The 17,177-nt window shown below is 44.9% G+C and overlaps 1 protein-coding gene across 2 annotated transcripts in view; it reads left to right on the top strand.

Annotated features, from left to right (window-relative positions):
• Positions 1-16,814, top strand: part of PSTPIP2 (proline-serine-threonine phosphatase interacting protein 2) — a 53,626-nt gene extending 36,812 nt beyond the window's left edge. The window contains exons 5-15 of one of the 2 annotated variants that reach the window (XM_073343451.1): positions 2,572-2,678; positions 4,196-4,258; positions 4,875-4,973; positions 5,709-5,754; positions 6,779-6,858; positions 9,447-9,545; positions 9,984-10,080; positions 10,476-10,560; positions 11,251-11,285; positions 11,934-11,991; positions 12,571-16,814. In XM_073343451.1, coding sequence (XP_073199552.1) covers positions 2,572-2,678; positions 4,196-4,258; positions 4,875-4,973; positions 5,709-5,754; positions 6,779-6,858; positions 9,447-9,545; positions 9,984-10,080; positions 10,476-10,560; positions 11,251-11,285; positions 11,934-11,983 — 761 coding nt within the window. In that variant the 3' untranslated portion in view covers positions 11,984-11,991; positions 12,571-16,814. The remainder of the gene's footprint in view (positions 1-2,571; positions 2,679-4,195; positions 4,259-4,874; positions 4,974-5,708; positions 5,755-6,778; positions 6,859-9,446; positions 9,546-9,983; positions 10,081-10,475; positions 10,561-11,250; positions 11,286-11,933; positions 11,992-12,570) is intronic. The other variant, XM_073343452.1, reaches the window with a different exon arrangement.
• The last annotated feature ends 363 nt before the right edge of the window (positions 16,815-17,177 follow it).

The raw sequence follows: 17,177 nt of genomic DNA, 5'->3' as shown, positions 1-17,177 counted from the left end.
TCTAAAGCAGGGATACGCAGACCTCAGTGGACCAGGAGCCAAATTAGTGATCAACATTGCCCAAAAGAGCCACAGTCGTGTGAATTCATTGTTTCATTTACTCTTGTACTATTCATATTTAAACAGTACGACAGGGAAATATTTAGTGTATATAGAGAGATTTATTCTCACAGCAAATAAGTTGATAACTTAGTGCAAGTTAATAAATTAATTGGTTTAATGACATAGTAAAAGCATCCTGATTGGTTAATAATTAAATCACACAGTGATTTAATATCATATGTTGCAAAGAGCCTCAAGAGACACATTAAAGAGCCACTGGCGGCTTATGAGGTGCAGCTTGAGTATCAGTCTTCCCCTGACTTCCCACAAAACTCTGCCAGCCCACCTGGATCCTGACCCGTTGCGTCCCCTACTCTTCCAGGCCTGGAAGTCTTGAACAGAAGCTGTCAATTGTCTGAGTTCTGGGTGTAGTTCTATATAGTGCCTTGTGGGATGAAACAAAACTTTCATCTGTAAACCAGGTGGCCTCTAACCCCAGGCAAGGCCAGTACCCAGTCAAGGGGGTTCATAGGAAAATGAAACCAATCTTGAGTCTTTTCTTTTCTGATTCAGGGTCCATCAATGGGAGATGTGGGTGCTCAAAGCTTGTGAGAATCAGGTGCTAGGTGTTTCAAATTGGGCCCTCCAAATCCATGGACACAGCACTAAAGGGCTTGTGTTCACTGCACCTTGAGGTATAACTCAAGTGTTGCCCCTAACTGGACTCCTGTTCATATACAGAAATCTCTAGCTGAGTTAGGTGGTGCCATTTAGCTGGCCTGTGAGAGGGCGTGGGGTGAAGCTTGAGTAATGTAGTGGGGACATATAAGGTGGGTAGAAAGCTGGCTAGATTGTCGGGCTCAATGGGTAGTGATCAATGGCTCCATGTCTAGTTGGCAGCCGGTATCAAGTGGAGTGCCCCAAGGGTCGGTCCTGGGGCCGGTTTTATTCAATATCTTCATAAATGATCTGGAGGATGGTGTGGATTGCACTCTCAGCAAATTTGCGGATGATACTAAACTGGGAGGAGTGGTAGATATGCTGGAGGGGAGGGATAGGATACAGAAGGACCTAGACCAATTGGAAGATTGGGCCAAAAGGAATCTGATGAGGTTCAATAAGGATAAGTGCAGGGTCCTGCACTTAGGACGGAAGAACCCAATGCACAGCTACAGACTAGGGACCGAATGGCTAGGCAGCAGTTCTGCGGAAAAGGACCTAGGGGTGACAGTGGACGAGAAGCTGGATATGAGTCAGCAGTGTGCCCTTGTTGCCAAGAAGGCCAATGGCATTTTGGGATGTATAAGTAGGGGCATAGCGAGCAGATCGAGGGACGTGATCGTTCCTCTCTATTCGACATTGGTGAGGCCTCATCTGGAGTACTGTGTCCAGTTTTGGGCCCCACACTTCAAGAAGGATGTGGATAAATTGGAGAGAGTCCAGCGAAGGGCAACAAAAATGATTAGGGGACTGGAACACATGAGTTATGAGGAGAGGCTGAGGGAGCTGGGATTGTTTAGTCTGCAGAAGAGAAGAATGAGGGGGGATTTGATAGCTGCTTTCAACTACCTGAAAGGGGGTTCCAAAGAGGATGGCTCTAGACTGTTCTCAATGGTAGCAGATGACAGAACAAGGAGTAATGGTCTCAAGTTGCAGTGGGGGAGGTTTAGATTGGATATTAGGAAAAACTTTTTCACTAAGAGGGTGGTGAAACACTGGAATGCGTTACCTAGGGAGGTGGTAGAATCTCCTTCCTTAGAAGTTTTTAAGGTCAGGCTTAAACACCTCACAGGGGTGTTTTTAGGGTTTGATGCCTATGAAGCATGATGGAGCTAGAGCTGGGCAAATAACTGATTTTTCAGTCGGTTGGCAGTTCCAAAAAAACAAAAAAAATTCAGATCGAATCTGAAAATTTCCTCCCCAAAAGTCAGCAAATCGAAAAAGTCCACAAAAATGTCACTGTGGGTTGAACTAAATGTTTTGTTCAACCCAGAATGAACTGGTTCATTTCCGGGCACCCTGTCCACATAAAAGCACAGGAAACAAAGGGTTAGATTCACCAAACAACTTGCCCGTTGGCCAGGTTGGAACAGGGATACAAACTTGGGTCTCACAGGTAAGTGCTCTAACCACCAGCTGTTGAGTTATTCTCACGTTCTCTCTCTCTCTCTTTCTCTGGCTGAGTGACTATTCATGTATTTTATACACAGTTACAGTTTCAACAGAGGAGACTGAGAAAGCCCCACACTAGGCTCTCCCATACCCAGTAGTTGGGGCACTCGCCTACAATGTGGGAGAGCTAAATTAAAATCTCTTCTCCACATCAGGCAGAGGGCGGGATTTGAAACTGTCTCCCACATCCCAGGTGATTGCCAATTGCCTGAAGAACTTCACCTGGCTCTAGTTGAAACTCTCAGAGAAAGTGTTTTAGAAATGCTGACTACAGTTATGAGTTAGATAACACAAGTGACTCCAGTCAAGACGGTCTTTGTGAGCATGTGGGTTTTGTTTGTTTTTTTTCACTTGCAGAGGTAGATGGTGTAGGGCAGAGTCACATCCAGCTGGCCCAGACCCTCCGGGAAGAGGCTAGGAAGATGGAGGACTTCAGGGAAAAGCAAAAACTTCATCGGAAAAAGGTCGGGAACTTGGGAAGGCGTCACGTGGTTCTGTGAGCTGGAATCTGGCCAGAATGCCAGGATTAAAACCTTGACTTCTGCAAATGGCGCTGTGGGATCTGTGAGGACACCAAATGGCCAGCTCTTTAGCTTTGGGCCTGGGCCTGGGAGCTGTGAAAGAGCCCAGGCTTTACTGGAAGTCTGCAAGTGTGCTAAGTTTCCTGTTCAGTGTATATGCCGGCTGCTGGGTAAGGGTTTTCTTTCTCTGTCCCGCCCTTTCCCTCGCCCATGAACTCCCTGCTGCTCCGGGAAGTCCAGAGTTCATTCCTAAATGCTGTAACTGCACCAGACTGCATCAGTGCAGTGATTTACAACTTCCTCATTCAAGCTGCCTGTGTTTGCCTTTGGGTTCCTACGCTTCTTTTTCGGAAAAATAGATCATTTTTGTATTTTCTTTCCATCGAAAGCTGCGCCCGGGGCCTTTCTGCTCCCTGAACTTCACATCTTGACAAGTGATCTTTACAACATACAATTGCTTTTAATGGGGCAGCTGTGGTCTATGGCCCGGTTTTCAGACACACACAGTATCCAGTAGTTGCCTTTGTTCTCACTGTGGGCTGGATTGCATCTGAAAATCAAGCTCTGACTGCGTTGTATTATGTACAGGATCCAGGAAAGCTGGGTTCTATTCCTGACTCTTTCCTGTTGGACTTTGGGCCAAGCCACTTAACTCCTCTGTGCTGTAGTTTGCCCTCTGTCTGTAAAAGGAAGGGTAACAATAGTCCATCAGTAGTTAAAGTTGTACAGTTTATACCAAACAGGAAGGAGAGGACTCACCGATGTTGCCAGACCTCATGAATAGGGCCCTACCAAATTCACAGTCCATGTTGGTCAATTTCATAGTCACAGGATTTAAAAAAATAATAAATTATTGATTTTTTTTAGCTATTTAAATCTGAAATTTCATGCTGCTGTAATTGCAGGGAACCTGACCCAAAAAGGAGTTGTGCGGGGGGAGGGAGAGGGTTGAAGTACAGTTACCCTTATTTCTCCGCTGCTGCTGGCGGCAGTGCGGCCTTCAGAGCTGGGCAGCTGGAGAGTGGCGGCTGCTGGCCAAGAGCCCAGCTCTGAAGGCAGCTCAGAAGTAAGGGTGGCAATACCGTGACCCCCCTCAAATAACCTTGTGACCCCCCCCCCCCGCAACTCCTTGTGAAATCCTTATAGTATAGGGTAAAAGCACACAAAAGACCAGATTTCACGGGGGTGAGACCAGATTTCATGGTCTGTGACACATTTTTCCTGGCCATGAATTTGGTAGGGCCCTAGTCATGAAGGGTGTCGGTCATGTGATGCAATATATCGTTATGAGATTTGCTGGTCTTGCATTGCTGAGATGATGTCACACACACACAAGACAGGACTTGAACTGGGAACCTATCAAAGTGACCATCTTAGTTGCTAAGCTCCTTGGCAGCTTTCGTCCTTGCAGCGCTTCTGGTGTGGATGGTGCACTAATGCAGGTGTTGTTCCCTTCACAGATAGAGCTTGTAATGGAGGCTATTCATAAAAACAGGAATTTGCAGTATAAGAAAACAGTGGAGGTAAGTGGCCCCTATCATCTGGTTCTTACCGGCCATAGATCTGTAACATGCAGTCACATTAGAAATATAACACTGTCCATGTTACCTACAATAGTTTTGTATTTGCATGGTTAAACAGAGGTAATGGTATTTGCATGAGCACACGCCCTGTGTCCAAGCACTGAAGCTGACTAAGCCACCAAATCTTTTCATTGTCTTTGTATTTACTGTATTTTTGTTCTGCACCTGGCGAGTGTCATCCAGACCAGGAGCTACAGAGCAAATGCAAAGAATGTGGGAGGAAATGAATGTGGGATCAGCTGTGTTATGCAGGCTGTGATGAGGGTGATCAAATCTCATGCTTCAGGACATAAACTGATCTCGGGCCAGGAAGGAAAGGTGTCCTTACATATGCAGCATTGCACAGTTGGCTGCCTTCATTTGAGGGGCTTGTCTTCCTCCGAAGCATCAGATGTTGGTGGCCACCAGAGGCAGGATACTGAACTGAAGTTCCAATAATGTATGTGGCAGATCCTATAGAATCCTTAACGTGCATGCAGGATTTGATCCAACAGTTGAGTGTGTGTGTGTGTTGTGTTGCATTTCCAACTGGCTTACATACCCACCTCTCTCCTAGGCAAAGAGGCTATACGAGCAGCGATGCAGGGATAAAGATGAAGCGGAACAGGCCGTGCACCGCAATGCAAATCTTGTAACACAAAGGCAACAAGAAAAGGTAACACAGGGAGGGTGAAAGGAAGACCGTTTTCCTGTTCTGCTTTAGGTACTGTTCAACAACTAAATCACCTCCAGGAAAAAATACCATTAAGAACATAAAACAGCCATATTAGGTCAGACCAATGGTCCATCTAGCTCAGTGCCCTGTCTTCCGACAGTGGCCAATGCCAGGTGCCCCAGAGGGAATGAACAGCACAGGTAATCATCAAGTGATCCCTTCACTCATTCCCAGGCTCTTGCAAACAGAGGCTAGGTACACCATCCCTGCCCATCCTGGCTAATAGCCATTGGTGGACCTATCCTCTACTAATTTATCTAGTTCTTTTTTTAACCATGTTATAGTAATTTTAAAACTAAAGATAGTGGCTACAGTTTCTAAGAAACCTGCCAAACCGGGACCCTGACCCTGCTGTTGGATTTACACAGGAGAGCCTCCTTTCACTGCCCGGAGGCTCTGGTAGTGGAAGCGCCAGGAGTTCAGAGGTGGTTCTGGCTACTTGGTAGCTGGCTGGAGGCCTGTCAGTTGACAGCCAGCATGGAAGACTTCAACCACTAGTGAGGAATCATTGACACAGAGCTTGGGGGGAAAAAATTCTGGGTCGGTGGTTTGACTTCACCCTCTGGTTAAGGATGGATTTGCAGGATAGAAATGAGGTCCAACCTTACTTTCTCTGCAGTGTTTTTAGGTTGAGCTGCTGTCTCACAATGACCCCTTTATCTTTCTGTTTTTCAGCTGTTTGTAAAGTTGGCTCAGAGCAAGTCAGTTCTGGAAGATTCTGGTGAGTGCTGATAACGTGGAGTATCTGTTACATTTGGAGGGGCTGGGACATGCTGGGAGCGGCAGGTAGGGGATGGGATGGAGGGGAACCCATTACACAAGTGCTCTATTCGGGGTGACTGGCATAGACCTCCCTTTCCTAAAACAGTGGGTTGCACAGTTATATGCTGGATAAATTTGCCCCAGGGAGTCAAATGTTATGTCTTGATGGCTCATTGTCTCCTTGTGATGAGACAATGTCCCAGCTAGAGCTGGTTGGAAATGTTTAGTTGAAACTTTTTTTGATGGAAAATGCCTTTTTTGTCATACTGGGAATAATTTTGGAATAACAGTTGTATTCGACTGAGACAAATATTTCAGCAGAAAAAATATTTTGAAATAAAAATATTTCCATTTTGGAATATGCTTGTCTTGGAAAATGTCAAGAGTTTCTTGTCTGTGCGGCATTGTCTGGACTAGAACTGGCTGCAACTTGGAATTCCTGGTTTGCAAAACATTTCAACACCTCAGAATTTCTTTTTGTTCTGATTCAAAATGAAAACAGATATTTTTGAAATTTCCCACCAAATGGAATTTCTCAAAAGTTTCAGTTTTGGGAATTTTTTGTTTTGAAATTTCATTATTTCATTTTGGGATTTCAAAATATCGTTTTGAATATTTTGATAGCGTTATTTCATGACACGCCAGTGAAAGTCGTGCTTAGTGTTCACTACAACTGCTGTCATGTCATGATATGATATGTGATTGAAATATTCTATTTTTCTTTTAACAATTAAGAGCAGCTGCTACCTAGAACTGATTGAAATAGCTTCGCTTTTCTAGGTGAAAGTGTCTGTGTTATAATTTACAAAATTTGATCCTTTTGAAATGAGTTCAAAACTCATTTCACGTGCTCTAGACCCAAATTAAACCCAGAGTCCAAAATATTCTGATCACAGTGTTTAGAATTGTTTACCTGAGCCTTTCATGCATCCAGACCTGTGTGTTGTACATGTGACCAAATTGCTGTTGGATTTCCCTATCAGACAGGCTATATCAGCTGAATGTTGGTACGCTTGAGAGGATCAGGGAAGAATGGCAGAATGAACACACCAAAGCCTGCGAGGTAACACACCAAAGCCTGCCATCCATCCTAGAGATAATGAAGGGTTTTAATGCTGCAACACTCTGTCTTTGAGGTTGGGATTTCATTTCCTTCACTGCCAATGCTAGTGAGGGACCACAGTTGGCCTCTTCTGTTTCCTTAGTGGTTAAACTTCAAGACACTTCCCAATTTAACTTGCATGTCCCTGACTCTTGGTTTCTGGATACAAAGCCCTGGAATTTGGCATTTAAAAGTAGGGAAATATATTGGAAAGCCTTCAAGTGTCAGCGTGCAAAATAGTGGCAATTTTGTGCGCTGGCGTCTTTGTGTGTAAAGTGCTGCCATCTACTGGATGGAATCTTAGATTATTTAATACAATAATGGACAGGCTCAGGGAGATTAAGATTTGCCTTTATTACTTTATTCCTCTGGTGTCAAGCTTCAGAGAGGTAGCCGTGTTAGTCTGGATCTGTAAAAGCGGCAAAGAGTCCTGTGGCACCTTATAGACTAACAGATGTATTGGAGCATAAGCTTTTGTGGGTGAATACCCACTGCGTCGAAAGCTCATGCTCCAGTACGTCTGTTAGTCTATAAGGCGCCACAGAACTCTTTAAAAAGAAAAGGAGGACTTGGGGCACCTTAGAGACTAACCAATTTATTTGATCATAAGCTTTCGTGAGCTACAGCTCACTTCATCGGATGCATGACAGGACTCTTTGCCACTTTTATTTCTCGGAGCAGCCCATAAACTCTTTCCCTATTCTATTCAAAGAAATGAGCTGCATGGTATTATTGTTGTAATCTTTGTACTTTCCCTGAGGCTTGATGGCACTCCTTGTCAGGTCATATCTTACCTTATCCTGCAAACCCTCTCAGCCAGGGATGTTTGGCCTCTTTCTCCTCTCAATTAGACTGGTATAAAACCAGGAGTAGCTCCTACACCAGCATAACACATGTGTCAATGAGAGGAGAATCAGGCCCTTTGCCTGTAAAGCACCACATGCATTTACGATGAGAAAGAGATGGATGGCACCAGACCGAGACTCACATCTAAGTTCTACCCCCAATTCAGCCAAGAACTCCGTGCATCATCTTGGGCAAATCTTGAGGTTTCCGACACACTTATGAGCCTGTCATGTTGCTTAAGCATCAGTATTTTGCATTTGCTATTGGTGACACTGCTGTTCCAGACAGAGCAGCTGGGTTCTGTTCCCTTCTCTGCCACGGGCCTGCTGGGTAACCTCGGCCAGTCATGCCATTGCTCTGTGCCTCAGTTTCCCATCTGTAAAATAGGGATGATACTCATGCCCTTTGTAAAGTGCTCTGACATCTCTGGATTAAAAAGGGCTCCAAAAGGGTGGCACTGTCATGAGTTCAGCTCAGCCCATGCCCCAGCGCTGGCCCCTTCCGAAAATATTGCTGCTCGTTCTTCCATTTTGCTTTGGTTTCTTAAAATGAAATGACCTGCCTGTGTGTGCTTTGCCCATCCAAACCTTGCAATGGCTCTGTGTAATGAAAACCCATCCGCTGGTAGTGAGGGGTGGGAAACAAAGATTCACTTCCTCAAATCAGTCAGGTTGCGTTGATTAGGCCTGCCACATATGGAAGTTCTCATGCAGGTCCATTACAAAAGGTCCTGCTGATCAAATGTGTGCTCTAGGTGAGAGTTTACTTGTTCTCAGTGGAAATGTGAAAAGGGCTCTTCCTGATGGAATGAATAAATATTGAAGGGCAGACTTCAGAAGGTTTGGGCTCTGAGGAGCATCCAGACAGTTCCATCCTATCGGAACGATCCAAATGTTGGTGTGGGTCTGGGTGTAGGGATGAGAGGAGTGGCCTTGGATCACTAAATCAAGGGGTGACCAAACAGTGCATTGGCTAGCTGGCTTGCCTCCCCACCATCCGCAGGTGTCAGCTTCTGGGGTCAGTCCTTCCGCCATGGTGCAGCAGGACCCAATAACCTGACTGAGCTTCCCTTTTAAGTTTTGGCCATGTGATGTGGCAGGCAGGATGATCTCACTTAAGGTGGGGTGTGTGTGGATGAGATGGGGCTGGAGGGAAAGTTGAAGACCCATTTTGAAGGAAAGGGGTCCTTTCAGAAAACGTGCAAACCCTGATGGAGCAGAATGCTGGGACCAGCTGGACCTGGTGGCTCCTGCCTTGATGCAGGCTTCTGTTTATAATCTCATGTAGTGGTGTAAAATACACAATAAAAAGGCATCAGTTCATTGTTGCTGGCTGTTAATCTATTTTTCTCATAAAGAATAAAGGATGGTAGCAGTTAGAGATGGAAAAGACTCATTAGACCAAGTCTAGCCCCATACGAAGGTAGGAAAGACTCCCCCAGAGAGGGGGAGATTAAGGCCAAAATGCCAAGAAGTGGTGAAGTTAGACCCAAGGTCAGGTCATTGCTTAGAACATCTGAAAACAGGACAAGCAAAGCACTAGCATGGGTCCAATATGGCTCAAACCTGTATTGGCAGGGAGGTCACCTAGGTGTTGTATGTCTTCTCCTTCTCTAACTTCCATAATTAATCCCAGCTGGCTGGGACCGTGGCCGTTAGTTATTCTGTTAACATACCCTGACTTGCCTCCCTGTATCTCTTCAGTTCTTTGAGACCCAGGAGTCTGAACGGATAAACTACTTCCGCAATGCGCTGTGGCTGCACCTTAATCAGCTTTCTCAGGAGTGCGTCCAGAGTGATGAGGTAGGCCTGAAAAAACCAAGGCCCTCCAACCCTTTTATTTGCCGAGCAGAAGGGAAGTTTCCTCACTCGCATTGCACTGTCTTCACTGCTATTGTTATCTGTGCTTGCTCTATTCAAGCTAGCTCGGGTAGGGTGGTCTGCGCGCAGCTTTTGCTTTCTTGATATTCTCATAGGTAATCCAGCAGATAGCAATAACGAACACCCCGTCAATAGTGTGGAACAGGATTTGAAACCCTGGCTCCAATGAAGTCAATGGCAAGAGCTCCCGTTGCTTTTATTGCGGCCAAGACTTTCACCCCTTGCCTCTTGTACTATTGACACTTATTTTGCTGATGCAAATTGTATCCTTTCTCCTTCAAGAAAGACGAATGAATTTTTGTTTCTGCACTTTATGCTTTTAAAAGAAAACACCTTTTTTTTTGTTTGCTCTTTTTATAGAGGTACGAAGAAACCCGTAGGAGTCTAGAAATGTGCAGCATCGAGAAGGATATCGAATTTTTTGTAAATTTCCGTAAAACAGGAAATGTGCCTCCAGGTAACTGCTTGATGTATGCTTTCTAAGCAGCGTGGCCATCAGCATTCCATACAGCTTCTCGGCTCTAGCAAGGGTCTGGGTTTTATTAAACAAAGCTTGGTGCAGAAAGCAAGCATGCTTGATGGTTCTGCTTCTGTGTTCGTCTCAAAATGAAGCCTGTTTCTAGAGTGGCATCCTTGCACCAGGATAGCAGGCAATTGCCACCAGACCCTGAAGAGAACTCAAACCTCATTTCTGTAGACTTTGGTTTCTAAAAATACAGTTTTTTCAGCGTGGAAGGGATGGAGCTGAAGAAGAAATAGGATCTCCTGTTGTGCAGATGTGATGCTGTACATTGCATGCCAACCACTCACAAAAACATTTTTTACAGCTGACTTGTATTTCCATGCCCCCAGCTCCTGTGGTCTATGAAAATTACTATAGCACACAAAGAAATGCAACTTCAGCAAGAAATCAGGCCCCAGCACCTGGGATAGGGAGGTAAGAATAAACAAACCCAACACAAACCAAATAATAAAAGGAATGGCCTGGCTATTGGGAACCTATAGGTTAAAAATGAGTGTTGCTTCTTTAAGTCTTTCGGAACCGTTTGGCTCTTAGGCTGTTTCAGGGTCCCATAAAAGTTGGTGGGGGTTGGGGTATGTGGTCAGCAGGGAGGCAGGGCAGGTTGGGAATTTTGCCTGGATTGAGTCCCCCTCTGTACCAGGAAACCCTCGGAGATCTTGGGCACTGGTTTGCCACCTCCTTTGCTCCCTAGCCCATCCCTGCTGCTGGAAACCTTCCTTCATTCCTTGCATGGCTCCCTTCTCCCCATTTTTGTCTGCGGAGAGCTGGATCATCTAAGAACACATGCCCACGTGGGCAGAGGAGAGAACCTAAATCAGATGCACTGGGAGAGCAAGGGAATCTGCTGACCAAAGAGGGGAGTTGGACTATGGATGCGGGATGGGTCTTCTGTGGGGAGAGAAGGATTTGAGAGCACCCTTGTCATCACTGAAGGCTAATGTCCATGGCTGCTATGCAGTAGGAGTCCGTCACAATAATGACTACCTGATGGCTTGCGTTGGAATACTGAACTGCCTAAATGATGGCACATTTGTTTCATAATATGAAACAATCAGATCATTTAGTAACAAGGAGACAAGTGTTGTCTTATTTGTTTTTGTGCAGGAGGGGGCCGTTACCAATCCCTGCAAGTGGACCCGGTGAGTTACACCAAGTCATTCTAGAAATCACACATTTTTAAGCATTTTTATGTGCAATCTTCTTTTGTATTTCAATTTTGCAGGTGTTGCAGGTTCTGTCTGTAATTCCCCTGCCATGTAAATATTGGTGGTCTTGCCTGATTCTCATATTCCCCTGATCATTCTAGCCATTGATATGTTGTTCTTGGCACCTGTAAGCTTCTGTTAGAAATAGAGGGTGACATCATGGCTCCATTGAAGTCAATTGGAATTTTGTCACTGATTTCAATGGGGCCAGGAGTTCACCGAGCAAGAGGTTCAAACCAAAGTCCTGGTTATGGACAGTCCTGAACTTTGAGAAAGGCAAGACCTGGACCTGAAGGCTGCAGCCTGGGGTCTTCTCTACTTGGAAAGCATTGATTTTTATTATTTGCAGTGTGGCCCAGTAGATAGCGGACTTGGACTTAGAAGACCTGGGTTCTGTTCTTGGCTCTGCCACTTACTTATTGGGTGACCTAGATCAAGCACTTTATCTCTGTCTGCTTCTATTTCCCCATCTGTAAAAATGGGGATAATGTTATCCACCTCTTTTGTAAAGTGCTCTGAGCTTTATGGATGAAAAGTGCTATGTAACAGCTATGTGTTACTATTGTGATCTCTATATTACAGGTGACCCTGATTATGCTACGATTGATGGTTACAGTTTAATACATCACTAGCATGAGCCGTAAGTATTTTCATTCTGAAAAGGAATTACTTGGGGCCTGCGTTAGTCACACCAGTGAGGTGTAGGGTCTAGTCCTCACCGGCATGTTGCGCACTAACTGCCCTGTGGAGACCCTGCTAGTGTGCACTCCGAGGTCCCTAGTGCGTGTTAATGTAGTCTGGTTTCAAACAGTATTATGTCAGTGCTCACTAGGGAACTTTTAGAGCGTGTCAGCAAGGTCCACACGGCCCAGTTAGTGCATGTCACACTAGTGCGGACTGACACGCTGCACAGAGAAAGCGCAAGAAACAGTTATATATTTAGGAGAGACCGTTAGGAAAGAGAACTATAGGCTGAAAATCTGGGAAAACTTCCCAAAGGTGAGATTGCATAGGTTGTGGAATAGTCTCCCATGGGAAGAATTGGAGGTCCCATATTTGATATTTTAAAAGCACAGTGCTGTGGTGGAACAGTCCTGCATAGGTTGGGAGAGGGACTGGATGATCTAGCTGGCTACTTTTCCTCCCATCATTACATTTGATTCTGTCTACGTTTCTTTCACTGAAATATTGACTCTTATAATTCCATCCTCTTCTCCAGGGTCTCAAAGCTGCTTGCCCAGTAGTGCCACTGAGTGCAAGAAATGAGTCGTCTGATCCACCCATCAGAGACCGTGTATTCAGTTGCAATTCCAGCATCGGGCACAGTGATACAGCATGGAACTGTTTCTTCTTTTAAAAAATATTTTGAAACTCTAGGGTAATTATTTACTATGTTCTGATGATCCACACAAGGTCCAACAAGGTCCCTCTTCCTTCATGGTGACAAACTACATGGACTGATGTCCTATTTTCAAGGTCCTCAAGGAGGACATTGAATCTTTGAATAATATTCGCTGATCCAATGGAATCTCTCCTAACAATAAGAGACACTTGTGTTCTGGTATTGGTGAGAGTTCTTTGTGATGTGCAAACCTCAACATCCGTGTGGAAGACTCTAAAGGATTTTAAAAAAAGGAATTTCTTCTCACCATGATGACTGAGAATTCACATGTGCCACTGCAGTGCTGCCAATGGGAATCATGTGCAGTGCGTTGGGCATGCTGGGGCGTGCGCATAGCACACAGGTCAAAGTATGGGTTTGGTCTGTTATGCTGGATTTTCACCAGGGTGATTAAGATCATAGCCTAGCCCTAATTGTGGAGTGCTCATTAGACTGCTTACTCATGGCAATGCTGAGAGTTAGAACTCGAGGGGTATTTATATGGCTGTACTGTGCATTTGCTCCAGGCTACGCAAGTGATGTTGGGAGAAGTTGATTCATATCCTGTCTCTATCTAGCATGCTTCAGGAGCCTCTATGGATTACACGAATGGTCCGTTGACTTCAATATGGGTTCTGACGAGAGGAAGGTGAACAAGTTATGGCCCTTCAGTAGTTACCTCCCTCCCTTCCCTGGTTCTGCTGTGGCATAGCAGTACAATACAGAGCCATCCTTGCAGGTGCAGGCTGGTGACCCCTCCATTCTTCTTGAATAACTGGAGGACATGAGCTGACTGTCCGGAGAGGTACATCCGCAAGGCAGGGCTTGCCACCGTTCAGCTACCCGCCACTTAGCCTACTCTCGACAGATTCTGCAAACTCCAATCAGGTTAATCTGTGTGAGCAGCTGGACTCTTGGGTACATTTTTTGACCAGGACCCAGAGTCAGAACCTCGTGAGGTTTTGGCCATTGGAGGCAACAATTCAGGGACGTTGTCAGCTGCTTCTTCTATCTTTTGCGTTCCACTGTCCAATACGCTTGAAAATAAAAGAAATAATATTTTCTTTCGCCCCATGCATCTGAAGAAGTGAGGTTTTTACCCACGAAAGCTTATGCTCAAATAAATAAATCTGTTAGTCTTTAAGGTGCCACCGGACTCCTTAATATTTTCTTATTGGCTTTTCCTGTCTCCATTTAGCAAACCTTCCTCTCCCCCGCCCATTTCTTGGGGGTCTAATCCTGCTCCCATTGAAGTCAATGGCAGAATTCCCATTTGTTATAGTGTTGTGGGGTCTGGTTCTTTTGTTTCTAATAAAGCACAAACTAACTTGGTTACTGTTGTTAGCCTAGAGCTGCAAAACTCATTTCCGGACCAGAACTTCCCCAGCTTTCATGTCCATCTCCATTGGCTGTTACCTGTCAGGTGCACAGACACTGATGAAGTCTGCCCATTTGTGTGTAGCTCTCAGTGCGAGGGTGTACAGGTTTTAATGTCTTGCTCTAGAGCAACAGGGATGATTCTGCATCAAATTGTGCCTGAGCTATGCGTGATTTGTACAAACCTAGGGAATGTCGCTTTGTTCCCTTGTGTGGGAAAGACCCCAATGTGATAAGTGAGATTTGAATTCTTCCCTGCTACATTTGAATGACCTGTACGAAATGCACAATTCGAGGAATACGTTGTCTTATAAAAAAAGACCCTTAAATATCCCAATATAATTTTATATTGTAGATTATTTTTAATCTCTCTCAATATAGATATAGATATATATTTTAGATTTGTGGCTTGCATACTGAACATGTAATTATATATGCTCTAAAATAGACTTCAATGTGCATGTGGGAGGAGCAAAGTCACCCCCCAAAGGCCTGGACAGACTGGTTGTAGCCACAAGTACAGTGTGCAGGCAGGAGGCGTTGAAGATTAGAGCTCAGCTACGGCACCTTTTCCCTGATCTAACCTCTCTCTGCTCTGCCAGTCCCAGCCCTCCCTTTGGATATCAGTCCTACACTGCAGCCCACTACTCTTTCAAATCTCTCCCCCCAAAGAGTTCTGTCGATGCTTCCCAACACTCTCGATCTGAAGAATTAATTGAACGCTGGTCCTTGTAGCATGTAAGTGCTGGCCTGTATTCCGCTTCTGCTGGGCCTTTGATGCAAACTTGCTAATGCAGCGCAACGTGGTCCCCAACCTTTCTGTTGCAATAGCATATTCATGTTCCCAGAAGAGTGTGGCGGGCGCCGGACGACCAGCCGCCGAAATGCCACCGAGAAGCAGCGGCGCTTCTTGGCGTTGCCGCTTCTGGGCGGCATTTCGGCGGCTGGTTCCCATGGGCACCGCGTTGGGGACCACTATGCTAGTCCAGTCCTGGGTCTCCAACAGCATCCTGCCAATGCACCTCAATGCTCAGCTTGAGCTTGCTGGGGTATGGACTTGTGCTTTTCCTCCCGTTCTGGAATGTGTAGCCTCTAGCACATATACTGTGTCTATTCCAGTGCAAGACACCTACGGATGTATGGAACTTCATTGACTGGATCTCCATATATAATGGCCCATTGGGCAGACTCTGTTTTTCTCTTGCCTCAGTTTGGAGGGGAGTGGAGGTGGGAAACTGATCCCACGGGTTCCTGTAAATGCAAGGGAAGCCCTGACTTTAATGTGGTTGAAAATGCTGATGTAACACTCGTTGAATTTAAACAGTGGTTCTCACTCTTTTTTCCATCCTAGGCCCCCTTCCCATCTAGCTGAAATCCCAACCCATTTAGAAACATGGGAAAGATGGGGTGATTGTGATCCCTGTGATCCCAACACTTGTTTGTGACAGTCCCTATCCCTGTTCTAGTAGTTGCAACTCCCAAGATGAGAACCCCTTATTTAAAAGATGCCAGAAGCTGATCAAGCCTGGATTTCATTTGTAAATCCAGACCACAGAGCATTAAAAAGCAAACAGGTAAAGTGCAGATGAGAAAATACTTCATTGTTTTGTGGACACCAGAACAGTTGATACCACCTGGTGATACCACCTGGCCCTTATATGGTGCTTTTTCATCATTTGTTCTCAAAGTGCTTAACAAAGGAGATAAATAAATTGGTTAGTCTCTAAGGTGCCACAAGTACTCCTTTTCTTTTTGCGAATACAGACTAACACGGCTGTTACTCTGAAAGGAGATCAGTATAATTATTCCCATTTGACAGGTGGGGAAACAGGCATAGCAACTTGATCTGTCACCAAGCAAGTCAGTGGTAGAGACAGGACTGGAATCTAGGTCTCCTGAGTCCCAGTCCTGCATTCTCTCCACGAGGCCACACAGCCTCAGTGTGTGAGAGAATTAGCATTGGTACAGAGCCTTTTTGAGTAGTGACCAAATGTTACTTCCATCTGAGAGCTGTAGAAAGAGAATTGACCCCAGATCTACAGCTAGGGCCTTTCATTAGAGATTACTGGGATGGCAGTATAGTAAGGTCAGGACCATAGTATAAGAACTAGTACTCATGAGCATATTGGACAAGAAGCTCCTTTTCTCTGTTGGGATTTCCAGGCTGACTCAGGGCAGTAGATGGTCTTATTTTGTTTCTTGCCTACAAAAACTGCTACTCAACAACTTTCAAAGTGGTGCACTGTGGTTTAGGCACATGACTCGCAATAATTGTAATGGAAGTCATGCAGCTAACCCCACATGCCTCACTTGAAAAATGGAGGGGTTAAAATGCAGCCCCATATCAGTTGTCCAAGAGTGACGATCCTATCTCAGTCCTGAGAGTAGGGACTGCGATTACTTCCTTATTTAGTTGACTGAAATAAATACACCAGGACCCCAATTTATAAGTGCTTTTCGAAAGGATCTTTTTAGTTCAGAGTGTAGTTAATCACAGGGCAATGCCATGAACATTTGAAATGTGGATTGCTTCACTGTATTTGCCCTCTGATTTAAAGAAGCCAGTCCTGAAAGTGAAAGCAAAAAGTACGAGTATTCTGCTGAGCCACTCTTAAAGAGAAAGAAAGCAAGCTGCCACCAAAAATCAAGGTTCTTCTCCGAGTTGTGTCCTAGAGAGTGTCTAAAAGCACTTCAAAATCAATAGGTCAGTACTCCCTAGATAAAAGAGGAAGGTTTGAAACCACAAGCAACGCAATATTGAGTTGTTTTTCAGGACGTGAATTAGGATGGTGGTAGGCGTGTGGAAATACTTTCATTTCTAGCCTGACATTTTCAGTTTCTAAAGGAATTTGAAAAGGCAGATTGTTTCAAACTGTAAAATGTTAATGATAAAAATGACAAGTGTGGTCAGTGGCTATTGTAAAAGCTTTTTATTTTTGTGATTAGAGCAATAGTATGTAAGAGTTGAGGTAAATTTGGAATATACCTGAATTTATTAAGAGTTTAGCACAACTGAGCTAAAGTGAAACTTCACAAGCAAGTGGTACAAGGGAGCTTTCAATCTGGAG

The sequence above is a fragment of the Lepidochelys kempii genome, chromosome 5 (genome assembly GCF_965140265.1).
Source record: "Lepidochelys kempii isolate rLepKem1 chromosome 5, rLepKem1.hap2, whole genome shotgun sequence".
In the NCBI taxonomy this organism is placed as follows: Eukaryota; Metazoa; Chordata; order Testudines; family Cheloniidae; genus Lepidochelys; species Lepidochelys kempii.
Note: the sequence above shows the minus strand (reverse complement) of the source record. Positions and strands in the feature narration are given on the sequence as shown.